The sequence below is a fragment of the Somniosus microcephalus genome, chromosome 7, assembly GCF_052327205.1.
Source record: "Somniosus microcephalus isolate GS21.2 chromosome 7, FLI_Smic_1.0, whole genome shotgun sequence".
Classification (NCBI taxonomy): Eukaryota; Metazoa; Chordata; class Chondrichthyes; order Squaliformes; family Somniosidae; genus Somniosus; species Somniosus microcephalus.
Window position 1 is genome coordinate 129,474,097 of NC_140993.1, and position 24,167 is coordinate 129,498,263.

Consider the following 24,167-nt stretch of genomic DNA (forward strand, 5'->3'; position numbering starts at 1 on the left):
CTTCCCCCCAGTCGCTCTCTCTCTTCCCCCCAGTCGCTCTCTCTTCCCCCCCACGCGCTCTCTCTCTCTCTCTTCCAACAACAACATTCCCTCGAAAAAGCCTCGGCACCGCCGGGCACTTCAGCTAGTATGGCATACAACAGTCACTCATATGGTGACTGATGTCAGCATCCAATGATATATCATCATGTGCATAATGTTAAGGTTACCCATTCTTATTATAACACTTCTTATGCATCTCTTTACTCTCCCACAGGTCCATCAATTGCCCCCCCTCCCCGCCCTCCCCAATTATCCAGCCGCAGGAGGAGGATGACTCCTCAGAGGAAGCTCCAGCCTCTGAGGGTGCACCATCACCAGACCCAAGCGCACCCAGCACCAGCGCAGATACGCACACCTCGGTGGGTCCTGTGGGAGATAGAGTGTTGTTGTTACCTGGTGTCTCACACATCACAAGTGAGCAAGAGCAGATGGTGTTGACAGGGACAGCAGTGGAGAGTCCTCGCCGGAGGGCACAGGACGCTCCAAGCTCCGCTGAGCTGCATGCAGATGCTGAACCTCGGGGGGCCATCGAGAAAGAGGGTGATCTTGAGGGGCAGCAACAATTGCATGAGGCTCTGGCAGCTTTTGCAACCGCGATGTCTGCAAATGTGCAGAGAATGGAGGAGTCCATCTCCAACATGAGCACCACCATCTCGCAGGCGATGGCGATGATGTGCTGTTCCATGGAAAGGATGGCCACCTGCATGGAGCAGCAAATGCACCAGTCCAATGAGAACATGCTTGCTGTGGACAACAGATGGCAGACTCTCATTGACCTCATCTCGAGGAAGGATATAAACATAGACTTGGGCCTTCATCGCTCCACTGATGTGCAGCAGGATGCTCTCCAGCTCCTTGATAGCAGGGAAGTGCGGGTGGCCCAGGAGAGGGATGATGTTGAGAGGGGACATGGAAGTGGGGGCTCTTCTCAAAGTGCTCACACTTCTCCCCTGTTGCCTCCCCCTCAGTCAGAGCCCCACATGCTTCCTCGGATCCCGATGATTGAGTCTGCCACTGCACAGTTGCAGGAGAAGCGGTCTTTGGCAGAGCACTCACAGGTTCTAAAACCAAGAGGATGTCCGCCAAAAGTGTCTAAGCAGTCGCAGCAGGGAAGTGAGCAGACTGCCTCTACCACTGCTGAAGCCACAGGGGTTGCATCGCATAGAAGCACGCGGAAAAGAATAAAGAAACAATCCTAGATGCACAAGGGTACGCACGTGGGTGTATGAAAAAGTGTTAGTGATAAGTTTCAGTTCTATTTATGACGCACATAAATTTATTTCTTCACACCACTTTCCAATCGTGCCCATTTTTGCCTGCTACCTGGGAAGTGGCCTGGTCACTTGCCGTGAATGGTGAGACATCAGTTAACCTCACGTTATGGGGGTTTGGATGAGCGGAATGGCTTGGTCATTGTAGGGCTGCTTTGTGGTGTTGTTGGGTGGTGGGGGTGGGGATGATCTCAGTGCAGGATGTGGCAGACTTATGGGTGCACTGGAGCAAGTTAAGTAAATCATACCATTATGAGACCATCCCGGGCCTCCTGGGCAGCAATGTACATCATTGCTGATGCCATCTCCACCTCAGGTTCCTCCTCCTCCTTGTCTTCCACCTGTTCTTCCTCCTCCTCTGAAGAGGCTGTGCGCTCTGTGCCTTGCTCCTCCTACAGCTCCAGTCCTTGTTGCTGCGCTATGTTGTGCAGCATGCAGCAAATGACGATGAGGCTGGAGATCCTGGCTGGTACATACTGAAGGGCCCCTCCAGATCTGTCAAGGCATCTTCAGCGCATCTTCAGCATGCCAATTGCTTGCTCTATGACATATCTGGTAGACATGTGGCTGTCATTATAACGCTCCTTGACCTCAGTACTTGGCCTCCTCAAGGGTGTCATTAGTCACGTCTTCAGTGGATAGCCCTTGTCTCCAAGCAGCCAGTTGGTAAGTCCATTTGGAGGTGTGAAGAGCTGAGGGAGGGTGGACTGACACAGCACAAAAGAGTCATGACAGCTGCCAGGGAATCTGGCGCACATATGCATGATCATCTTTTTATGGTTTCAGACGAGCTGCACGTTGAGGGAGTGGAAGCCCTTGTGGTTCACAAATACTCCTGGGTGATGTGGGGGTGCCTTGATGGCAACATGTGTGCAGTTGATGAGGCCCTGCACCTGTGGGAAGCCAGACAGAGCTGCAAAGCTGAGCGCCCGCTCAGTAACACTGGCTTTATCAGTGGCAAAGTTTACATAATTGGCTGATTTGTGAAACATGGCATCGGTCACCTGGGTGATGCATCTGTGGGCGGCCAAATATCTGCTGTAGATCCCTGGAAGGGGCCTGAGACGAAGAAGATGAGGGCAGTGGTGACTTTGACAGCCACTGGTAAGGCATGTCCACCACGTCCTCTGGGCAGCAGGTCTTGTTCCAGCAGGATACAAATGTCTGCGACGACCTGGCACGATAGCCTGAGCCTCCTGTAGCACTCCTGCTCAGTCATGTCCAGGAAGCTTATCCTCTGCCTGTATACCCTGTGTTGGGGGTATCGCCTCCGGCGCACTGCAGCCCTGTGCTGACCCCATGGTGGCATAGTGGTTAGCACTGTTGCCTCACAGCGCCAGGGACCCGGGTTCAAATCCGGCCTCGGGTGACTGTCTGTGTGGAGTTTGCACATCCTCCCCGTGTTTGCGTGGGTTTTCTCCGGGTGCTCCGGTTTCCTCCCACAGTCCAAAAATGTGCGGGTTAGGTTGATTGACCATGATAAAAATTGACCCTTAGTGTTAGGGGGGATTAAATACGTGGGGTTACGGGGATAGGGCTTGGGTGGGATGGCTGTCGGTGTAGGGACTGGGTGCTAGGGTTTGGATGATCAGCCATGATCTCGTTGAATGGCAGAGCAGGCTCGAAGGGCCGAATGGCCTACTCCTGCTCCTATCTTCTATGTTTCCTATGGAGCATCAGGCCATTGAGGAGAAGGCTGCTGGTGTTGTGGTTGCTGCTGCTGCTGGTGTTGTTGGTGCTGAGGCTCATCTTGGTCCAATTCTGAGGTCCAAAGTGAGACAGCATAAGCGGCACCCATGCTAATATAATAGATGGCAGGTAAAGTGGAGATCGGAGGACCAATCCTTCAATGTTGCGATAGTGACTAGCAGTGTAGTGAAAGTGGCTTCCAAGGTTGCAGAAATGACCTGCAAACTCCTGACAGCCAAATCTCTACACTAAATAGAGTCAGCAAGAGCCTTTCCATTAGGCAAGGAAGCAGGTGTAATGTGGGAGCATTTGTGTGTTTTTCCCAGCTGTCAATTAATGGACTCACACAATGGCGAGGTTCCCGAGGTGTGTGAATCCTGTGCTCAAGAAGTTAAAGCCAAAACCTGCTGTTAAAAAGCCTTTTAATGGTCTCTCAACAAGCATTTGAGTACTTCAATGAGGTCTCCTGCCTCTGCCGAGCGGGTCCATGGCGCGCTGGGAAATGCGCCCGAGTTAAATGTGGAAGTCGGCGGGATGATGGTGGGTTCCCGACGCGCTGGCAATTTCTGGGATTCTTACTGTTGGACCCCCCCCCCCCCAAAAAACCCGCACGCTCGGCCCTAGGCAAATTCTGGCCTAGGTCTCAAGCATAATGGCCCAGTAATTCCGGTCCCAACGCGTGAATACGGACGGGGTGCTCACGCGTGGGCCCGTTGGAAGTGCCGGATTTCAGCATGCACAGCGCATGCGCAGAAAACCGGCATTTCCTCTCCTCTGAACCAAGGGTTTAAGAGGCGGCTCCCTAGCGATGTTTGAGGCAGTGCGTACGCGTTGAACTTCGGTTTTTTTGACAGGTTTGTCCGTGCGTGAAGGCCTCCACTTTTTACGAATGTAAAAAGCAGACGTAAGGACTTAGTTTTATAAGGTAAGTGGTCTAATAATTAAAGTTAGAAATTTTTTTCCACAGGTTTATTATTTTTAAAGAATTTACAGTAAGGCAAGTGTATTTTTGGACCCGATTTCTTGAAAAAAATTTTTGGCAGAAATTTGAATAATTGTTTAAATTAGTTTTTAAAAGTTATTTATAGTTAATTTAATTATTGGAATTTTTAAAAAAACTTTTATTTAAAGTTTAAGTAGTGCTTTGGGCGCCCGTACTTTTCATGAGTTTGACAGGTCGTCTGTCTAACTCATGAATGGACTTTTGTAAACTCCCATTGGTTGCCCAGTGCTCACGTGATCCCAGCCGGCTCATCGCACTAACTACGCCGCTGGATCACGCACGCACAGCGCGTCGGGAGCTGAACCGGGCCACAGACCAGAAATCCAAGCAGGCCCAGTCTTCAAATGTCAGCGCGATATGTAAGTGTAGGTCGGGGGCTTGCACCCGCAGGAAGCCCCCGACCCGAATTTCTGGGCCATTGTATCTGTTTTGATGGCTAGATAAAAGAAAGGATTTGCATTTATATAGCACGTTTCACAACCTCTGGACATCCCAAATGCTTTATAACCAATGAAGTACCTTTGCAGGAAAATGAAGCAACCAAATTTGCACACAGCAAGATCCTACTAATAGCAATGAGATGATGACCAGATAATTTGTTTTTTTGAGTGATGTTAGATGAGGGATAAATATTGGCCAGGACACCAGAAGAACCCCTTTGCTCTTCTAATAGTGGCATGGGATCTCTTACATCCACCTGAGAGGGTAGGCAGGGCCTTGGTTTAATGTCTCATTCAAAAGACAGCGCCTCCAACAGTGCAGCACATCCTCGGTACTACACTGAAGTGTCAGCCTGGATTATGTGCTCAAGTCCCTGGAGTAGGGCTTGAACCTACAACCTTATGGCTCAGAGCCGAGAGTGCTACCACTGAGCCAAGGATAACACCCACAAAGAAAAGTTGGGTAAAGTGTTACAGTATACCTGGAATAGATTCAAGAACCATAATGTTCATGGCTAGGAAATATTACCAAAGGGAGCTCTCCTCCATTCATCCTAATTTTTTAATGGAATCCTAGTATAAGGAGATATGGAGGGAGCATATGTGTGAATCTCCCTTTCCAGGGTGTGTAGAAGAGTTTCACAGCAATGCTCCATAGTTAGAGTCCTAAGTTGAATTTCTATAGCCTCTTGATATACAAAATTACCAACAGGTTGTTCCCTATATAAATCCAATTCTAGAAAGAGCTGTGGTCTGAATGGAGTCTATGGTGTGGATGAACAATTCCACTTACATAATCAGCCACATTGTCTACTCCCAATAGATGGGCTAAGAGTGCAATTTGGTGATCTGAACATAGAAATACTAATTCACGGCCCAGCTTTAACTACAAAACTCATCTTTTCTCCATTTTCTCACAGAAGAAGGTAGCTCATAACCGCTGGGAATCTCAGGCTGCAGGTGGTTTCCCTAAAATTAGACCTCTGATCTTTCAAGAGGAAGAAGCTTTAGAGATCCTGGGATGCCATACGCTGAACCTGTTAGCAATGGAAACATACGAGGGCCAATGGCAGCTGCAGGTTTGTCTGGACCTTGTCTGTATAATGGTTTGGGAGCACAAACCCACACAATCAAGCAGCTTCAAAAGCCATGGTAGCATTATAACATTATAGCATCTCTTATATTTTCTTTTCCTCTAGATAAAAAGCAAGATGCTACTGAAGAGGAGGAGGGAGAAAGAGGCAAGCAGCCTTCCACCTCTGCCCTACCAGCTACATTTCACCTTTTCTCATTCACTAGCCCAAAGAAGTCCACTTGGGGAATGTAGATAGTTCCAATAAGGGTTTTCGCTGGGTGAGGCACAACATACGTGGGTGCTGAAGGAGTCAGCAATGAAAGCGTGATCTGACAGTGGGGAGCAGAGGCCCTACAGAAATGAGCTCCTGGCTCAAAAGCCTGTGAACTTAGATCTTTGGGCTCCTGCTCTAAAAAAGGATAAAGAACATACGTGGAGACACGGAGAACCATCTCAGAGGAAATGAAATAGTTGGCAAATGTCATAGTAGAGTCTAATTGGATCCACAGTGCCAATATCTGATAAGAACTCAACATAATGCAGCGATATCTGGAGTAGGTGGTGGCGTGAAGAACATATGCATCTGTCCTTCCTGACACAGAGCAATTAGTGCATCCAAAGTAGATGCTTTGACCACTGGCCTTCAAGCCTGACGGTACAATGGCAACCAGCCTCTGCAAGATTTGGAGCGCCATCACGCTGTGCCTGCAGGTTTGACCTTCCGTTAATCAGTGGGCACACTGATCCAGGACCCAACACATGTGACGTTATTAGAATTCCCCTTCATGATGCTGTCTCCTTTTCTGGTGACAGTTTATGTGACTTTCTAGCCAGGTCTCTCAGGACCAGCTGTCCATGCACCTGCAGTGGCCTCCTCCTGAGACTCAGAAGCTCTGAGACAGGGCCACTTCAGTCCCAAAAGACTCATGACACAACAGCACAACAGATCACCACTCGCATCCCTGGCCCTCAGGTAGCACCTTGGCACATAAGAAATAAGAGCAGGAGTAGGCCATACTCTAGCCTGCTCCGCCATTCAATAAGATCATGACTGATCATCGACCTCAACTCCACTTTCCGGCCCAATCTCCATATCCCTTGATTCCCCTAGAGTCCAAAAATCTATCTAACTCAACCTTGAATATACTCAATGACTCAGCATTCACAGCCCTCAGGGGCAGAGAATTCCAAATATTCACAACCCTCTGAATGAAAAAATTCCTCATCTCAGTCTTAAATGGCCTACCCTTATCCTGAGACTATGCCCCCTCGTTCTAGACACTCCAGCCAGGGGAAACAACCTCTCGGCATCTGCCCTGTCAATCTCCTTGAGAATTTTGTATGTTTCAACGAGATAACCTCTCATTCTTCTAAACTCCAGCGAGTATAGACCCATTCTACACGATCTCTCATCATAGGACAGCCCTCTCATCCCAGGAATCAATCTAGTGAACCTTTGTTGCACCGCCTCCAAGGCAAGTACATCCTTCCTTAGATGAGACCAAAATTGTACAGTACTCCAGGTGTGGTCTCACCAAGGCCCTGTACAATTGTAGCAAGACTTCCTTATTCTTATACTCCAACCCCCTTGCAATAAAGACCAACATGCCATTTGTTTTCCTTATTGCTTGCTGTACCTGCATACTAGCTTTCTGTGTTTCTTGCACGAGGACACCCAAATCTCTCTGAACACCAACATTTGAAAGTTTCTCGCCATTTAAAAAATATTCTGTTTTTCTGTTCTTCCTACCAAAGTGAATAACCTCACATTTCCCTACATTATACTCCATCTGCCACCTTACTGCCCACTCACTTAGTCTATCTATATCCCTTTGCAGACACTCTGTGTCCTCCTCACAGCTTACTGTCCCACCTAGCTTTGTATCATCAGCAAACTTGGATACATTACACTCGGTCCCTTCATCTAGGTCATTAATATAGATTGTAAATAGCTGAGGCCCCAGCACGGATTCTTGCGGCACCCCACTAGTTACAGCTTGCCAACCTGAAAAGATCCGTTTATCCCTACTCTCTGTTTTCTGTCCGTTAACAAATCCTCTAACCATGCTACTATATTACCCCCAACCTCATGAGCCCTAATCTTGTGTAATAACCTTTAATGTGGCACCTTATCGAATGCCTTTTGGAAATCCAAATATACTACATCCACTGGTTCCCCTTTATCTACCCTGCTAGTTACATCCCCAAAAAACTCTAATAAACTTGTCAAACACGATTTACCCTTTCATAAAACCATGTTGACTCTGCCTAATCATGTTATGACTTTCTAAGTGCCCTGATACCACTTCCTTAACAATGGATTTCAGCATTTTCCTGACAACTGATGTCAGGTTAACTGGCCAATAGTTTCCTACACAGCATCAGGACAGGTATAAGAACAGCACAGAGAGGCACCAAGGGTAGGGATGGTGGTAAAAAGAAGCTGCAATTGCAAATATATATATGCACAGTAAAACCATATTGTAGTCTGAAGTTCAGTGTTTTGAAATGTCTTGTTTTGTGTGTGAGAAGATTTTGGAGGTTAATTTCCAACACAAAATGCAGTTCCTTCTATGCCCTCCTTAAAGAACAGCTAGTTGCCTCCATAAGCAGATCTCTTCCGAGACATTCTGTAGGGAGCAGCGCGGTCTGTAGACTCTGATGGAAGGGTATGTCCTAGTTAGGCTTCTCCTTTGGTATAATCGTATCATGCGTGCCTCTTCCTCGTTATTTCCTCTTCCTCCTGTTCTGCCTCCATCTTAAGGACAAATATGAGAATAGCCATATTGAAACCCATATAAGGGGAGAAAAATATTTCCCTTTCTAAAACTGATAAAAGGCAGTTTGCAGAATCCTTTCAACAGCAACTTGTTTTTATATAGCGCCTTTAACATAGTAAAACATCCCAAGGCGCTGCACAGGTATATTCTAAGCTTGTATAGCTGAGAAAAGATTGTTCTAATCACTCCAGTCAATGCTGATGTTTCAGACCAAGTTTGTAGACATTCAAAGGCTGTGGACTCATCCACTTCCTGGTTTGAAAAGTCATGCAGATAAGTTGCCCTCTTTTCTACAGGCTTAATTTAAGTCAGGTGCAATTCTGATGTAGAATTTCTGGGACAGGAGCTTTTGTTCTCGCTATTCTGTCATTTCCAACCATACACATTAGGGTGGGCAGATTTTCTGCCAGGAACCAATTCTACCAGAACTTAAACTAAATTTTAGAATGGATGAAACATGGCGTATCTGACCTATGTCCCAAATTATAGTCCCCGAGCCAGAACACCACCATTTTAGCTCCGAAAATACAGAATTTCGGGCCAAGTTTATTGATAGCGGTTCTGACCCCCCAGAAGTTTGAAAACTACTGAACTAGATTATTTTTGGTGATATTTATTGTCACGGATTGACATGTTTCATGAGTAAGTCACTGGCAAAGGCAGGCTTACAAATATAAAAATAAAAGGATAGAATTTCCATGGGGGTTCTCCTGATTGCCCATCATAACTTTGGTGAAAGATCTGCGGAAACGCTGCATTTACACTGGTTAGAAACATAGAAGATAGGAGCAGGAGTAGGCCATTCGGCCCCTTGAGCCTGTTCCGCCATTCAATGAGATCATGGCTGATCATCCAAATTCAGTACCCTCTCCCTGCTTTCTCCTCATATCCCTTGATCTCTTTAGCCTTAAGAAATATATCCAACTCCCTCTTGAATATATTAAATAAGTTGGCCTCAACTGCCTTGTGTGGTAGAGAATTCCACAGGTTCACTACTCTCTGGGTGAAGAAATTCCTCCTCATCTCAGTCCTAAATGGCTTACCCCTTATCCTTAGACTGTGACCCCAGGTTCTGGACTCTCCCGCCATTGGGAACATCCTTCCTGCATCTAGTCTGTCTAGTCCTGTTAGAATTTTATAAGTTTCAATGAGATCCCCTCTCATTCTTCTAAACTCCAGTGAATATAAGCCTAATCGACCCAATCTCTCTTCATACGTCATTCCTGCCATCCCAGGTATCAGTCTGGTGAATCTTCGCTGCACTCCCTCCATGGCAAGAACATCCTTCCTCAGATAAGGTGACCAAAACTGCACACAATACTCAAGATGTGGTCTCACCAAGGCCCTGTACAACTGCAGCAAGACATCCTTGCTCCTGTACTCGAATCCTCTCGCTATGAAGGCCAACATACCATTTGCCTTCTTAACCGCCTGCTGCACCTGCATACTTACCTTCAGTGACTGGTGCACAAGGACACCCAGGTCTCGTTGCACTTCCCCTATTCCCAATCTATTGCCTTCCTGTTTTTGCCACCAAAGTGGATAACCTCGCCTTTATCCACATTATACTGCATCTGCCCAATCACCCAACCTATCCAAATCATACTGGAGTTTCTCTGCATCCTCCTCACAGCACACACGCCCACCCAGCTTTGTATCATCTGCAAGCTTGGAGATATTACATCTAGTTCCCTCATCTAGATCATTAATATATATTGTGAATAGCTGGGGTCCTAGCACCAATCCCTGCGGTACCCCACGAGTCACTGCCTGCCACTCGGAAAAAGACGTGTTAATTCCAACTCTTAGTTTCCTGTCTGCCAACCAGTTCTCTATCCAAGTCAGTACCTTACCCCCAATCCCATGTGCTTTAACTTTGCACGCCAATCTCTTATGCTGGACCTTATCAAAAGCCTTCTGAAAGTCCAAATACACCACATCCACTGGTTCTCCCTTATCCTATACCAGTTACATTTTCAAAAAATTCCAGTAGATTAGTCAAGCATGCTTTACCTTTTGTAAATCCATGTTGACTTTGTCCGATCCTGTCACTGTTTTCCAAGTGCTCTGCTATTACATCTTTTTATAATGGACTCTAGCATTTTCCCCACTACCGATGTCAGGCTTACTGGTCTATAATTCCCCGTTTTCTCTCTACCACCTTTTTAAAATAGTGGGGTTACATTAGCTACCCTCCAATCCATGCGAACTATTCCAGAGTCCATAGAATTTTGGAAGATGACCAGCAATGCATCTACTATTTCAATTTCAATTTGATTGGTCACATAACTAAATACAAGAAGTGTAATCTAGTCAGTGAAATGCTTTTTTCTTGACGAGCCGAGAGCACCAAGCAGCAAGAACACTTAGCTGCCTGGTACGCAAGGACGGCAGCCATCTTCATCGGCGCCATCACAAAAAAAACACATACCGACATATACACGCATACATACTTTAAATATAAATAAAGCAGACATAAAATAAATAAAAGACATAAAAAGGCAGCACATAAAATGAACAAGCAATAATGTAAAAAAAGTAATTTCTACAGTAATTACATTGATATTTCTACCCAGGCTTCTAGAATAATCTCTGGTTACAGGGTGGCCGCACTGGGAGAGCATCGTGAGGAACTCGCAACTTATAATTAAATAAATTTAATTAATTAATTAATTAATTAAATTAAATAAATAAAGTGCCCCCTCAGTCTTTCTCGATGTTTCCATCTTGGTCTCTCTCGATGTTTCCCCTCTCTCTCTCGATGTTTCCTCTGTCTTTCTCGATGTTTCCCCTCGGTTTCTTCCACATACCTGGCCTGCACATTACCCCTGGCTGTCCAACTTGGCGTCCTGGTAACCGGGTTCCGCTCCAGCTCTCGACCTTCAAACTGTCTCTCCAGCTCTCGACCTTCAAACTGTCTCTCCAGCTCTCGACCTTCAAACTGTCTCTCCAGCTCTCGACCTTCAAACTGTCTCTCCAGCTCTCGACCTTCAAACTGTCTCTCCAGCTCTCGACCTTCAAACTGTCTCTCCAGCTCTCGCCCTTCAAACTGTCTCTCCAGCTCTCGACCTTCAAACTGTCTCTCCAGCTCTCGACCTTCAAACTGTCTCTCCAGCTCTCGACCTTCAAACTGTCTCTCCAGCTCTCGACCTTCAAACTGTCTCTCCAGCTCTCGACCTTCAAACTGTCTCTCCAGCTCTCGACCTTCAAACTGTCTCTCCAGCTCTCGACCTTCAAACTGTCTCTCCAGCTCTCGACCTTCAAACTGTCTCTCCAGCTCTCGACCTTCAAACTGTCTCTCCAGCTCTCGACCTTCAAACTGTCTCTCCAGCTCTCGACCTTCAAACTGTCTCTCCAGCTCTCGACCTTCAAACTGTCTCTCCAGCTCTCGACCTTCAAACTGTCTCTCCAGCTCTCGACCTTCAAACTGTCTCTCCAGCTCTCGGCCTTCAAACTGTCTCTCCAGCTCTCGGCCTTCAAACTGTCTCTCCAGCTCTCGGCCTTCAAACTGTCTCTCCAGCTCTCGGCCTTCAAACTGTCTCTCCAGCTCTCAGCCTTCAAACTGTCACTCCAGCTCTCGGCCTTCAAACTGTCTCTCCAGCTCTCGGCCTTCAAACTGTCTCTCCAGCTCTCGACCTTCAAACTGTCTCTCCAGCTCTCGACCTTCAAACTGTCTCTCCAGCTCTCGACCTTCAAACTGTCTCTCCAGCTCTCGACCTTCAAATTTCTAGGGCCACTTCCTTAAGTACCCTAGGATGCAGATTATCAGGCTCTGGGGATTTATCGGCCTTTAATGCCGTCAATTTCCCTAACACCATTTCCCTACAAATACTGATTTCATTCAATTCCTCCCTCTCATTAGACCCTGTGTTCCCCGACAGCTCTGGGAGGTTATTTGTGTCCTCCTTTGTGAAGACAGAACCAAAGTATGTATTTAATTGGCCTGCCATTTCTTTGTTCCCCATTATAAATTCCCCTGATTCTGACTGCAAGGGACCTACGCTTGACTTCACCAATCTTTTTCTCTTCACATGTCTATAGAAGCTTTTACAGTCAGTTCTATTTCCCCCCTCTTAATGAATCCCTTTGTCCTCCATTGCTGAATCCCAAACTGCTCCCAATCCTCAGGTTTGCTGCTTTTTCTGGCCAATTTATATGTCCTCTCCTTGAATCTTATGCTATCCCTAATTTCCCTTGTTAGCCATGGTTGAGTCACCTTTTTTGTTTTATTTTTATGCCAAACAGGGATGAATAAATTCTGTAGTTAATCCATGCGATCTTTAAATGTTTGCCATTGCCTATCCACCGTCAACCCTTTAAGTAACGTTCTCCAATCCATCCTAGCCAACTCGCGTCTCATACCATCATAGTTTCCATTTTTTAAATTCAAGACCCTAGTCTCTGAGTCAACTACTTCACTCTCCATCTTAATGAAGAATTCTATCATATTATGATCGCTCTTCCCCAAGGGGCCTCGCACAACAACATTGCTAATGAATCCTTTCTCATTGCATAATACCCAGTCTAAGATGGCCTGATCTCTAGTTGGTTCCTCGACATATTGGTCCAGGAAACCATCCCGTATACACTCTAGGAATTCCTCCTCCACAGTATTATTACTAATTTGCTTAGCCCAATCTATATGTAGATTAATGTCACCAATGATAACTGCTGTGCCCTTATAGCCCGCATCTCTAATTTCCTGTTTAATGCCATCCCCAACCTCCGCATTACTGTTTGGGAGTCTGTATACAACTCCCACTAACATTTTCTGCCCCATGGTATTTCTCAGCTCTACCCATACAGATTCCACATCATCAGAGCTAATACCCTTCCTTACTATTGTGTTAATCTCCTCTTTAACCAGCAATGCTACCCCACCTACTTTTCCTTTTTGTCTGTCCTTCCTGAATATCGAATACCCCTGGATGTTGAATTCCCAGCCTTGGTCACCCTGGAGCCATGTCTCCGTAATTCCAATTACATCATATCCGTTTACATCTATTTGCGCAGCTAATTCATCCACCTTATTACGAATGCTCCTCGCATTAAGACACAAAGCCTTCAGGCTTGTTTTTTTTTTAACACTCTTAGTCCTTTTAGAATTATTATTTACTGCAGCCGTTTGATTTACACCCTTGATTTCTCTGCCTTCCACTTTTGCTTTTGTCCTTCCTGCCTTTTGTTTCCATCCTTGCTTCCCTTTCCTCTGTCTCCCTGCACAGGTTCCCAAACCCCTGCCATTTTAGTTTAAACCCTCCCCAACAGCACTAGCAAACACTCCCCTTAGGACATTGGTCCCGGTCCCACCCAGGTGCAAACCGTCCAGTTTGTACTGGTCCCAGCTCCCCCAGAACCGGTTCCAATGTCCCAGGAATTTGAATCCCTCCCCCTTGCACCATTCCTCTAGCCACGTATTCATCTGAAATATCCTTCTATTTCTACTCTGATTAGCATGTGGCACTGGTAGCAATTCTGAGATTACTACCTTTGAGGTCCTATTTTTTAAATTTACCTCCTAACTCCGCATATTCAGCTTTTAGGACCTCACCCCCTTTTTTACCTATATCATTGATACCTATATGCACCACGACAACTGGTTGTTCACCCTCCCCCTCCAGAATGCCCTGCAGCCGCCCCAAGACATCCTTGACCCTTGCACCAGGGAGGCAACATACCATCCTGGAGTCTCATTTGCGGCCACAGAAACACCTATCTATTCCCCTTACAATAGAATCCCCTATCACTATAGCTCTCCCACTCTTTCCTCCCGTCCTGTGCAGCAGAACCACCCATGGTGCCAGGAAGTTGGCTGCTGCTGCCTTCCCCCGATAAGCCATCTCCCTCAACAATATCCAAAGAGGTATATCTGTTTGAGAGGGGGATGGCCACAGGGGACCCCTGCACTACCTGCCCGCGCCTACTACGCTGCCTGGTGGTCACCCATTCCCTTCCTGCCTGTGTAGCCTTTACCTGCGGTGTGACCAACTCCCTAAACGTGCTATGCACGATGTCCTCAGCATCGCAAATGCTCCGGTATGTATCCATTCGCAGCTCCAGCGCAGCAATGCGGTCTGTCAGTAGCTGCAGCTGGATACACTTCCCGCACACATGGTCGTCAGGGACACGGAGTGTCCCCGATTTCCCACATAGAGCAGGAGGAGCATGCCACGGGGCCGAGCTGTCTGCCATGACTTACCCTTTAATTAATTTAAATTAAGTTAAATCAAATCAATACCACTAATTACACTACAATTAAATGATATACTCAAGGGCCCTTGGTTACTAGCACTCCCCGATACACAAGAGACCTTAGAAACTATAACCACAAAAATTAACATTCTAAATTTTATAAACTATTAATCTTAACTGTCAAACTATAGAGTAGTATAAATACACACCTGGCCGTACTCACCCAATCAGCTGCTTCCTCTTGCCCGCGTCACTTTTTGAATCCAGACCTGGCTCCGGAACGCCGCCGCCGGTCTGCGAGATTGGTAACCCGCTGAAAGCCCGTGCAAGTGAGTTTAAGTACTCACTGTACCGTCGCTCTCTGCACCTCCCGACACTGGCCTCTGAATTCAGGGCCAGAGTGATCTCCTGGACTAGTTTTGATTGCCTAAATGGATCGGAGAGGAATTTCCCAGATTTTTCCCAAATTTGCCTGGGTTGTTTATGGTTTTTTGCCTCTCCCAGGAGATCACATGGTTTTGGATGGAGTGGAGTGCATATATAGTGATACAGATGGGGTGGAGTGTATACAAGGTGAGACAGACTCGTTGGACCAGAGGGTCTTTACCTGTCTGCTATTGTTTGTATGTATTTCTGTATCCAACCTGGCTGAAAGTATTTTAAGCAATCAGTTTGTGCTGTCCCCAAAGGGACATGGGCTCAAAACACCAAACTATTCAGAAGGTTATGCCCCCTTGTTCAGAACTCCCCCACCAGAGGAAATAGTTTCTATCTACCTTATTAAATCCTTTAATCATCTTAAACACCTCAATCATATCACACCGTAATCTTCTATACTTGAGGGAATACAAGCCTACTCTATGTAACCTGTCCTCATCGTTTAACCCTTTTAGCCCCAGTAGCATTCTGGTGAATCTGCAATACACTCCCCCTTCAAGGCCACTATATCCTTCCTGAGGTGCGGTGCCCAGGACTGGACACAATACTCCAGAGACGGTCTAACCAACATCATTTCCACCCCTTTCTAATCCGGCCCCCTTGAGATGAAGACTAACATTCCATTAGCCTTTTAAATTACTTTTTGTACCTGTCCACTAGTTTTCAGTGATTTCTGTACATAGGCCCCTAAATCTCTCTGCTCCACAGTTCCTGGTTTCGCACCATTCAGACAATACTCTGATCTATCTTTCTTGGGCCCAAAGTGGATGACATCATACTTCCCCATGTTGAACTTCATCTGCCACAATTTTGCCCACTCACTGAAACTATCAACGTCTCTTGCAATCTAAAATATTATTCCTGCCTTGTAACTATAGTGCATTTATTTGAATTGGAGTGATCACTGAATACTAATAGAAGTCACAAAATACAAAACTGATCTTTTTAAGCACTAATTTAATGATTATAGCACAGTAATGATTAGGACATGGGCCAATGGTTTGTAATATTACTACTGACTGCTGTGGAAAATCCTTCCATTAATGTTTCCTAGTGATTATACTATCATTGACTGTAAAGCAATTTGGGACGTCCTGAGGTCATGAAAGGCGCTACATAAATGCAAATCTTTATTTTTCCTCCTTTCAATAACCTTTGGTCTCACTCACATTAATGGGGTGGGGGGTGGATGCGGGAGAAAGAAGAGATTAAAACATCAATATCCATTTTTAATTTATCCCATTACTTTAAAAAAAAGACAATTTCATAACTGCCTCACTCCAGTTTAGAAATCAGGAGTTCACAAACTAATGAGACAGTAGAAAGTTTTCTAACTTTATCAGAGGACCTTAGTCAATAAAGAATACAGTGCAACACTATTTACAATGGTGATGAAATATTCAGTTAGGTTCTCCAAATGTTCCTTATTGGCGAGGAGTTCATCACAAATTGAAATTATGCTGATTTAGATTTATTTCAATAGTGCTATTCCAAAAATAGGTGACAGAAACCAAACAATTTAGTCAGGTATGTTCTGCATCACATTGGGGGATGATCTTAAGTTCTGCTCCATCAGGGAAAGCACTTCTGCTTTCTGGACTGGTATTCCTAATATGCATCCAAAGTGTCATTTACAGACTTGAGACAGTATGTGTACAGTTCCCTGGCTAGTGTTGTGGGCTGCCCCAACTCATTAATCATGTAATGCTACCTCAGCAGGGCGGAACTCTGCTCTGACACAACTTTGTGCAAAGGGATTTGCTTTGGCCAATCATGTCTGATTGTGTCTTAGATACCATCAAGGTAGATTGGAAGGGGGCAGATTATGGAATGTTTTAATATGTTACTGAAAGATGGTAGTTTGGTTCATATAAAGATGGCACTTTTTGTCTGTTCAGTGCTTTAGCAGCATGCTTAAATTGTTTGCTCTCCATAATGCAAGGTTCTAAGCAGTAACAAAGGCCACTTCCTCATCTTCTATTCATTTTACAAAACAAAATGTACAAAAATTCTCTCCCTATCTGCATGCAATTCTTTTCTGCCCGATTTAAAAACACATTACAAAATGGGGATAAGTGAGTGATCAAAAATTGAAACCGTGTCATGAGGGAAGGCACCTAAAGCAACATTCATGGACAAGCATGAGGATAAAATAGATCCAAATCAAAACTGACTGGTGACCTGAAAGAGCACAATAGGCTTAGCATACTGGGGTCTGTACTTGTGAACAAGTTTATATTATTGCTCAGACACATTTAGCAGAAATGCTATAAATCAAGGTGATAAACTTATTTGCAGTCCCCAAAAAGAGTAAATGTTTCAGCTTTCAAAACAAACCAAGAAACACAGAAAGCATTGAGGGAGTTTTAAAACTTTAATGTCAAACTACATATAAAAAGAAATTTTTCATACATTTAGATGCTGCCTGGCTGTACAAGCGAAAAGTATTTTGTTTCCATGAACTATTCTGCAGGGAAAACACAGTAGAATATCGTTAAGGAAACTAGATTTATACAAAAAAAATCTGCCACAGGGATGTATTGCTCTACAAATATCCTTGTTGAAGTTTTAACTTCTCATTTGCACAACTAATTAGAAATTGAAGTTCATCAACCTCTGGTCCAATGGATTCTCTTCTGGAGTTTCTTCAGGATTTCAACAGAACTGTGAAAAGCAAAAATATAGCGTTACAAAAACATGAATCAAATTAGCCAGTCATGATTTCAGCTATATAAAGCGATGAATACCAAAATGACACCACCTTCGTATAAAACAAACTGTAACCATTTTCTAGAATTTATATCGAAACATTCTATACCTGCATAAACCAGCATTCCTAAATCCAATATGAATAAATACAATCTGAAGTCTGCTTTAAATTAAAATCATGTATTATGTACATGAATTCTTAACCCATCAAAATGCTCATCTAGGTAGAAACTTCACATTAACAATGAAGTTGTGCATAAGAAAGCTCTTGCAACTGCCAGAACTCTGCTGAAACTTGACTTCCAGCTGTCACTTTTTTTGTCTTATAATACTCCTGTGAAGCGCCGTGGGACATTTTACTACGTTAAAGTCGCTATATAAATACAAGTAGTTGTTGTTGTTGGATTCCTCTACTGACTACTCTGATTCAGTGGCTGTGACTCTGCTCTGCTTTTCAGTCGTTTCACGTCTTACGCTGCGGAATTCTTGTCAAATTGATTTCAGATCTCCTGGGCTTCTAGACTATGTTTCTGCTTTGAATTACACTGGGTTACACCACTACGTTTCTGCACTGGACTACACTGGATTACACTAAGACTTACTTGCTGTGTCTCCATATCTGCTGCAAAAAGATTGATTTTTTAAACTGCGGTTGTGTCTCTGCTGAACTGGTTCTAGTGGTTTTTCAGCTCTGCTGGCTTCTAGCTAGCAGCTGCTGCTTCACTTGCTGTCCAGTGACTCGTTCTACTAGTTCTCAGCCTTGCTGGTCGCTGGCTTGTGGTTTTACTTTTTCTCCGCCGCTTTGATCTACGGTGACCTCCAACTTGCATCAATTTCACCACCATCTTTCTGCCCCGCTACCGACTCATTCCTACAGCAACAACCTCCATCCTTGAATTCTCTACCCTTCAAATAGCTTCTGGACTTCACGGATGCTGCCCTGGCCTGCAGAATTTTCCAGCATTTTCTGTTGTTATTTTGGATTTCCAGCATCTGCAGTATTTTGCTATCGTATTAGTGTTTGGTTCGCTGCCACACCTCTTCTAGGAATGTCCACCTTGAAGAAATTCTGCTCTTCTCTTCAACTTGATTTCCGTTTGTCTCTTCAACTGTGTTCATTTTCATTGCTTTCAGTTTCCCTTCTTGTGTTTGATCAGGTATCTGCCAAGGCTCGGTTTCACAGCCACATCTCTTTCCTCAGTAACTGTCTCCGGTTCCGACTTATTCCATGTGGATTCCAACTAAACTTCCACCCTTCGTGTTTCAGATCCACCCAGGATTACAAATATCTCCAAGATATTCATCGTTCCTCGAACTACTGCTCTCGCCGCATCTTGAGATCCACGCTCAACGCCATGCGGCGCCACATGAACACTCTCGACCTCTCTCTTCAGCAGCACCGACGCACTCTATCTCAAAGCTGTCCAGGTCCACAGTTCCATTTCATCCTTTGACTCATCCGACGCTTCAACAAAAAACTTTTTCTTCCTTTCTGATGTCAAGGATCGCAAGCTCCATCAACTCTTGAACACCAACGCCCCTCCGGAACCTTCTTCCGCTTCACTTTCCTCTGACCCCACTTCTCCCAATCTCACCCCCTGCCGCGTTTTCACTATCCCTTCTGACCTTTCTCTCTCTGACCCCGAATGATCAGTCCTCAGCAAAGGCATGAGCTTCATCCCCTTACGCCCCCACCTCAATGAATTTCAAGCTTGGCACGATGCTGAGCTCTTTTTCTGCAGCCTTCGCCTCCGTGCCCACTTCTTTGGCCAGGAGTCTTCCCCCCGCACGGCTGACCCTTTCTCCCGCTTTGAGAATTCTCATTCTACCTGGACCCCTCCCCCTGGCCTCTTACCCTCTCTAGATCTTTTCATTGCAAACTGCCGCCGTGACATCGGCCGTCTCCATTTCTCTGCTCCCCTCACTCACTCCAACCTAGGGTTGCGAAGGGGTGGAAAGTTTCCGGGAAATTTCCGGAAATTTTCCACGGGAATTTTAGCTTAGGAATTTTGCCCAAAAAAGCACATGCTAGCATAATATTTTTTTTGTATTTCTTTCATTTTCTTTCACAGGTCCTCTCTTAAAATTACTAACAGAGATGGAATCTTAATTATTAAGGAATTTCTTAATCAATATATGTTTATCTTCTTACTTGGCTTGTTTTAATAATTACAAGTTTTGCGTGTGATTGCGAACAAATGTGTCCTGATTTGTTGGATGAGCGATTAGCTCCCTCTATTGGTGATGTAGCGTCGTGCCTGCACAGGTCATGCTTCCATCACATGGAACATCAGGAAAAATTTACTCACCCTGTTGCAATCGTGCTGATCGACCGCAGTTTGACACAGAGACGAATGCCCTTTATTTCTCTGCATAGAACAATGCCACGTTTACCGTCGGATGTGTGGAAGCATTTTACCCCAGGCATTAAAGATGGAAAGACTGTGTACATGTGCAAACACTGTACACTGTACAAAGTCATATGTAAAGAATGCCACAAAGATGCAGCAGCATTTAACCAAATGCAACAACTTCACTCAAAGCTCACAGCAGTCAGCCCAGAGTTCCTCTGCTTCCATTCAAGATGATGGATCACATTCAGCATCAGGCTCCTTATCATCAGCAACTCTTGACCCACTTGGAAGGTTCTTTGATACAATGGATAACCATAGCCAGAAGATTGCAGGTGAGTGCCTTGCTTGAGCTGTTTTTGCGAAAGGCTCACCCCTCATGCTCACAGCCAATGTGTACTGGAAGAGATTTTTCAATGTTATTCGCCCGGCATACTGTCCTCCCACCAGACATGCTTTGTCTACTTATTTGCTGGAGGCTGAGTATAACAGAGTCCAAGGAAAGCTCAAAGAAATGATAGAGATGGCAGACTGTGTTGCAGTTATCTCAGATGGGTGGTCAAATGAATGAGGGGAGGGCATCATAAACTACATCGTCTCCAGTGTTCTTCAAGAGCACAGACACGAAGGACAACAGACATACAGGCACATACATTGCTGATGAGCTGAAAGCGGTCATCAACGATCTTGGCTCACAAAAGGTCTTTGCAGTAGTTACTAACAATGCTGCGAATATGAAGGCTGCTTGGGCTCAAGTGGAGGAGGCCTACCCTCATATTACGTCTATTGGGTCCGCAGCTCATGGGCTCAACCTGCTCCACAAGGACATCATGGGTTTGAGAACCATGGAAACACTGTACAAGAGAGCCAAGCAAATTGTTAAGTATGTCAGGGGAAAACAGGTAGTTACAGCAACCTACAACTCCAAGCAAACGACAAAGAACAAGAACACCACACTGAAGCTGCCCAGCAACACTAGATGGGGTGGCATTGTCATAATGTACAACAGCCTTCTGGAGGGTAAGGAGTCGCTGCAAGGAATGGCAATAACCCAGTCTGGGGATATGGAAAGCACCATCAAGAAAATACTGCTGGATGATGTGTTTTGGGAGAGAGTGGTTAGCAGCCTTAAACTACTCTCACCAGTAGCATCTGCAATTGCTCAGATTGAAGGAGATGACGTTGTCTTGTCAGATGTTCTCAGGCTTTTTGCTGATTTAAAAGAACAAATCAGCATTGCCCTACCCGCATCCCTGCTGCTCAAAGCAGAGGAGAAGGCAAGTGTTCAATTCATACAGACGCGTCAAGAATTTTGTGTCAAGTCGATTCATACTGCCGCATACATGCTGGACCCAAAGCATGTTGGGAGACCAATACTTTCTGGAGAACAGATCGACAGCGCTTACAGTGTGATTTCTACCCTCTCCTGCCACCTCAATCTGGACGTGGGCAAAGTTCTGGGAAGTCTGGCAAAGTTCTCTACCAAGCAAGGTCTTTGGAATGGGGACGGGATATGGGAATCATGCAAGCATATCAGTGCACATACCTGGTGGAAGGGACTTTGTGCATCTGAGGCCCTGTCACCCATTGCATCGGTGATACTCCAAATCCCACCTTCATCAGCGGCCTCTGAACAAAACTGGTCACTTTTTGGGAATACGCATACAAAGGTGCGCAACAGGCTGACTAACAAGAGAGTGGAGAAACTGGTGGCTATCCAGGCGAACCTAGAACTTATTGAGCCAGATACAGAAGTGTCCACCACACAGCTAGACACTGACACAGAGGAGGAAATGGACACGTCAGGGCCAGAGTCAGAGAATCAGGAGGAGCAATGAGGAGTAGAAGACTCATGAGTAGAAGACTCAAAGGGACAAAATAAGGACAAATTACAGGCTAAATAAGCTGACGCTCTTTTTATTTTATTTTAGATGGGTCTTTTTTGTGGGGGTTCAATAAAGTTCAAAATTCTAACCTAAATAAAGTTTTGAAAGCCTGCTTTTATTTGTATGGAACAGTATGTCTATTTTGATGACAAAGATAATAAGGGTCAGAGACAAAAATCATCAGTGTGCAAAAAAACTCAAAATTCCCATAAATTCCTATGGAAAGTTTCCTCTTTTAAAAATTCCCGGAATTTTGCAACCCTACTCCAACCTACCTCCCTCTGAACTTGCAGCACTCCATTCTCTCAGATCCAATCCCGACATTGTCATTAAACCTGCTGACAAGGGTGGTGCTGTTGTTGTTTGGCGAACCGACCTCTACCTAGCGGAAGCTGAACGCCAACTCTCCGACACTTCCTCCTACCTCCACCTGGACCATGACCCCACTACCGAACATCAAGCCACCATTTCCAAGACTGTTACTGACCTCATCTCCTCTGGAGATCTTCCCCCCACGGTCGCCAACCTCATAATTCCCCAACCCCGCACAGCCCGCTTCTACCTCCTTCCCAAGATCCACAAACAGGACTGTCCTGGTAGACCCATCATTTCAGCCTGTTCTCGCCCCACGGAACTTATCTCTTCCTATCTCGACTCTTTTTTTCTCCTTGTCCAGTCTCTTCCCACCTACATCCGTGACTCTTCCGACGCCCTCCGCCACTTTAACAGTTTCCAGTTTCCCGGCCCCAACCGCCTCCTTTTCACTATGGACGTACAATCCCTCTACACCTCCATCCCCCACCAGGATGGCTTGAGGGCACTCCGCTTCTTCCTTGAACAGAGGCCCAACCAGTCCCCATCCACCACCACCTGGCTGAACTTGTTCTCACATTGAACAACTTCTCCTTTGACTCCACTCAATTCCTCCAAATCAAAGGTGTTGCTATGGGTACTCGCATGGGTCCGAGCTATGCCTGCCTTTTCGTGGGATATGTGGAACACTCTTTGTTCCAGTCCTACTCGGGTCCCCTCCCTCACCTCTTTTTCCGGTACATTGATGACTATATTGGTGCCGTCTCCTGCTCTCGTCCTGAACTAGAAAATTTCATTCACTTTGCTTCCAATTTCCACTCTTCCCTCACATGGTCCATCTCCGACTCTTTCCTTCCCTTCTTCGACTTCTCCATCTCCAGGGATAGGTTATTGACTAACATTCACTACAAGCCCACTGACTCCCACAGCTACCTGGACTACACTTCCTCCCACCCCGCTTCCTGTAAGGGCTCTATTCCATTCTCCCAGTTTCTCCGTCGTATCTGCTCCGACGATGCCACCTTCCATACCAGTGCTTCCGACATGTCTTCCTTTTTCCTCAACCGAGGATGCCCCTCTACTGTGGTTGACACGGCCCTCGACTGTGTCTGTTCTATCTCCCGCACTTCTGCCCTCACCCCTGCCCCTCCCTCCCGGAACCACGATAAAGATCCCCTTATCCTCACCTTTCACCCCACCAGCCTCCACATTCAGCAGATCATCCTCCGTCATTTCTGCCACCTCCAACGTGATCCCACCGCCAAATGCATCTTCCCCCACCTCCCCTTTCAGCATTCTGTCGTGACCGCTCCCTCCGCAACACACCAGTCCACTCCTCAACCACCCCCAGTACCCCTTCCCCTGGCACCTTCCTGTGCAAGCGCAGGAGATGCAGCACATGCCCTTATACCTCCCCCCTTCCCACTGTCCAGGGCCCCAAACACCCTTTCCAGATAAAACAGCGATTTACTTGTACTTCTTGCAATTTAGTATACTGTATTCGCTGCTCACGATGTGGTCTCCTCTACACTGGGGAGACCAAACGCAGATTGGGTGACTGCTTTGCGGAACACCTCTGTTCAGTCCATAAGGGTGGCCCTGAGCTACCGGTGGCCTGTCACTTTAATTCTCCGCTCCATTCCCACTCAGACCTCACCGTCCTCGGCCTCTTGCACTGTTCCACGGAAGCTCAGCGTAAGCTCGAGGAACAGCACCTCATCTTCCGATTAGGCACTCTGCAGCCCTCTGGACTCAACATAGAGTTCAAGAATTTCAGATCATAACCTCGGCCCCTATCACATATATATATTTTCTTTTTTTTTTTTACCCACAATTTTTGTTTGGCCCCCTTCTTTCTTCTTCCCTCCCACATGGCAGCTGTCCTTCATTCTGCCAGTGCAATTCACACCCCATCTAGAGCCATCCTTTGTTCCTTAACCTGTCCTATTACCACCACCTCTCGCCTTGAATATCTCTTA

The 24,167-nt window shown here is 45.7% G+C and overlaps 1 protein-coding gene across 6 annotated transcripts in view; it reads right to left on the bottom strand.

Moving 5' to 3' along the window:
* Window positions 1-17,285: 17,285 nt before the first annotated feature.
* Window positions 17,286-24,167, bottom strand: part of tcea1 (transcription elongation factor A (SII), 1) — a 113,835-nt gene continuing 106,953 nt past the window's right edge. For all 6 annotated transcript variants that reach the window (XM_085992936.1, XM_085992937.1, XM_085992939.1 and 3 more), the window contains one exon: window positions 17,286-17,594. In XM_085992936.1, the coding sequence (XP_085849062.1) occupies window positions 17,586-17,594 (9 nt within the window). In that variant the 3' untranslated portion in view covers window positions 17,286-17,585. The remainder of the gene's footprint in view (window positions 17,595-24,167) is intronic.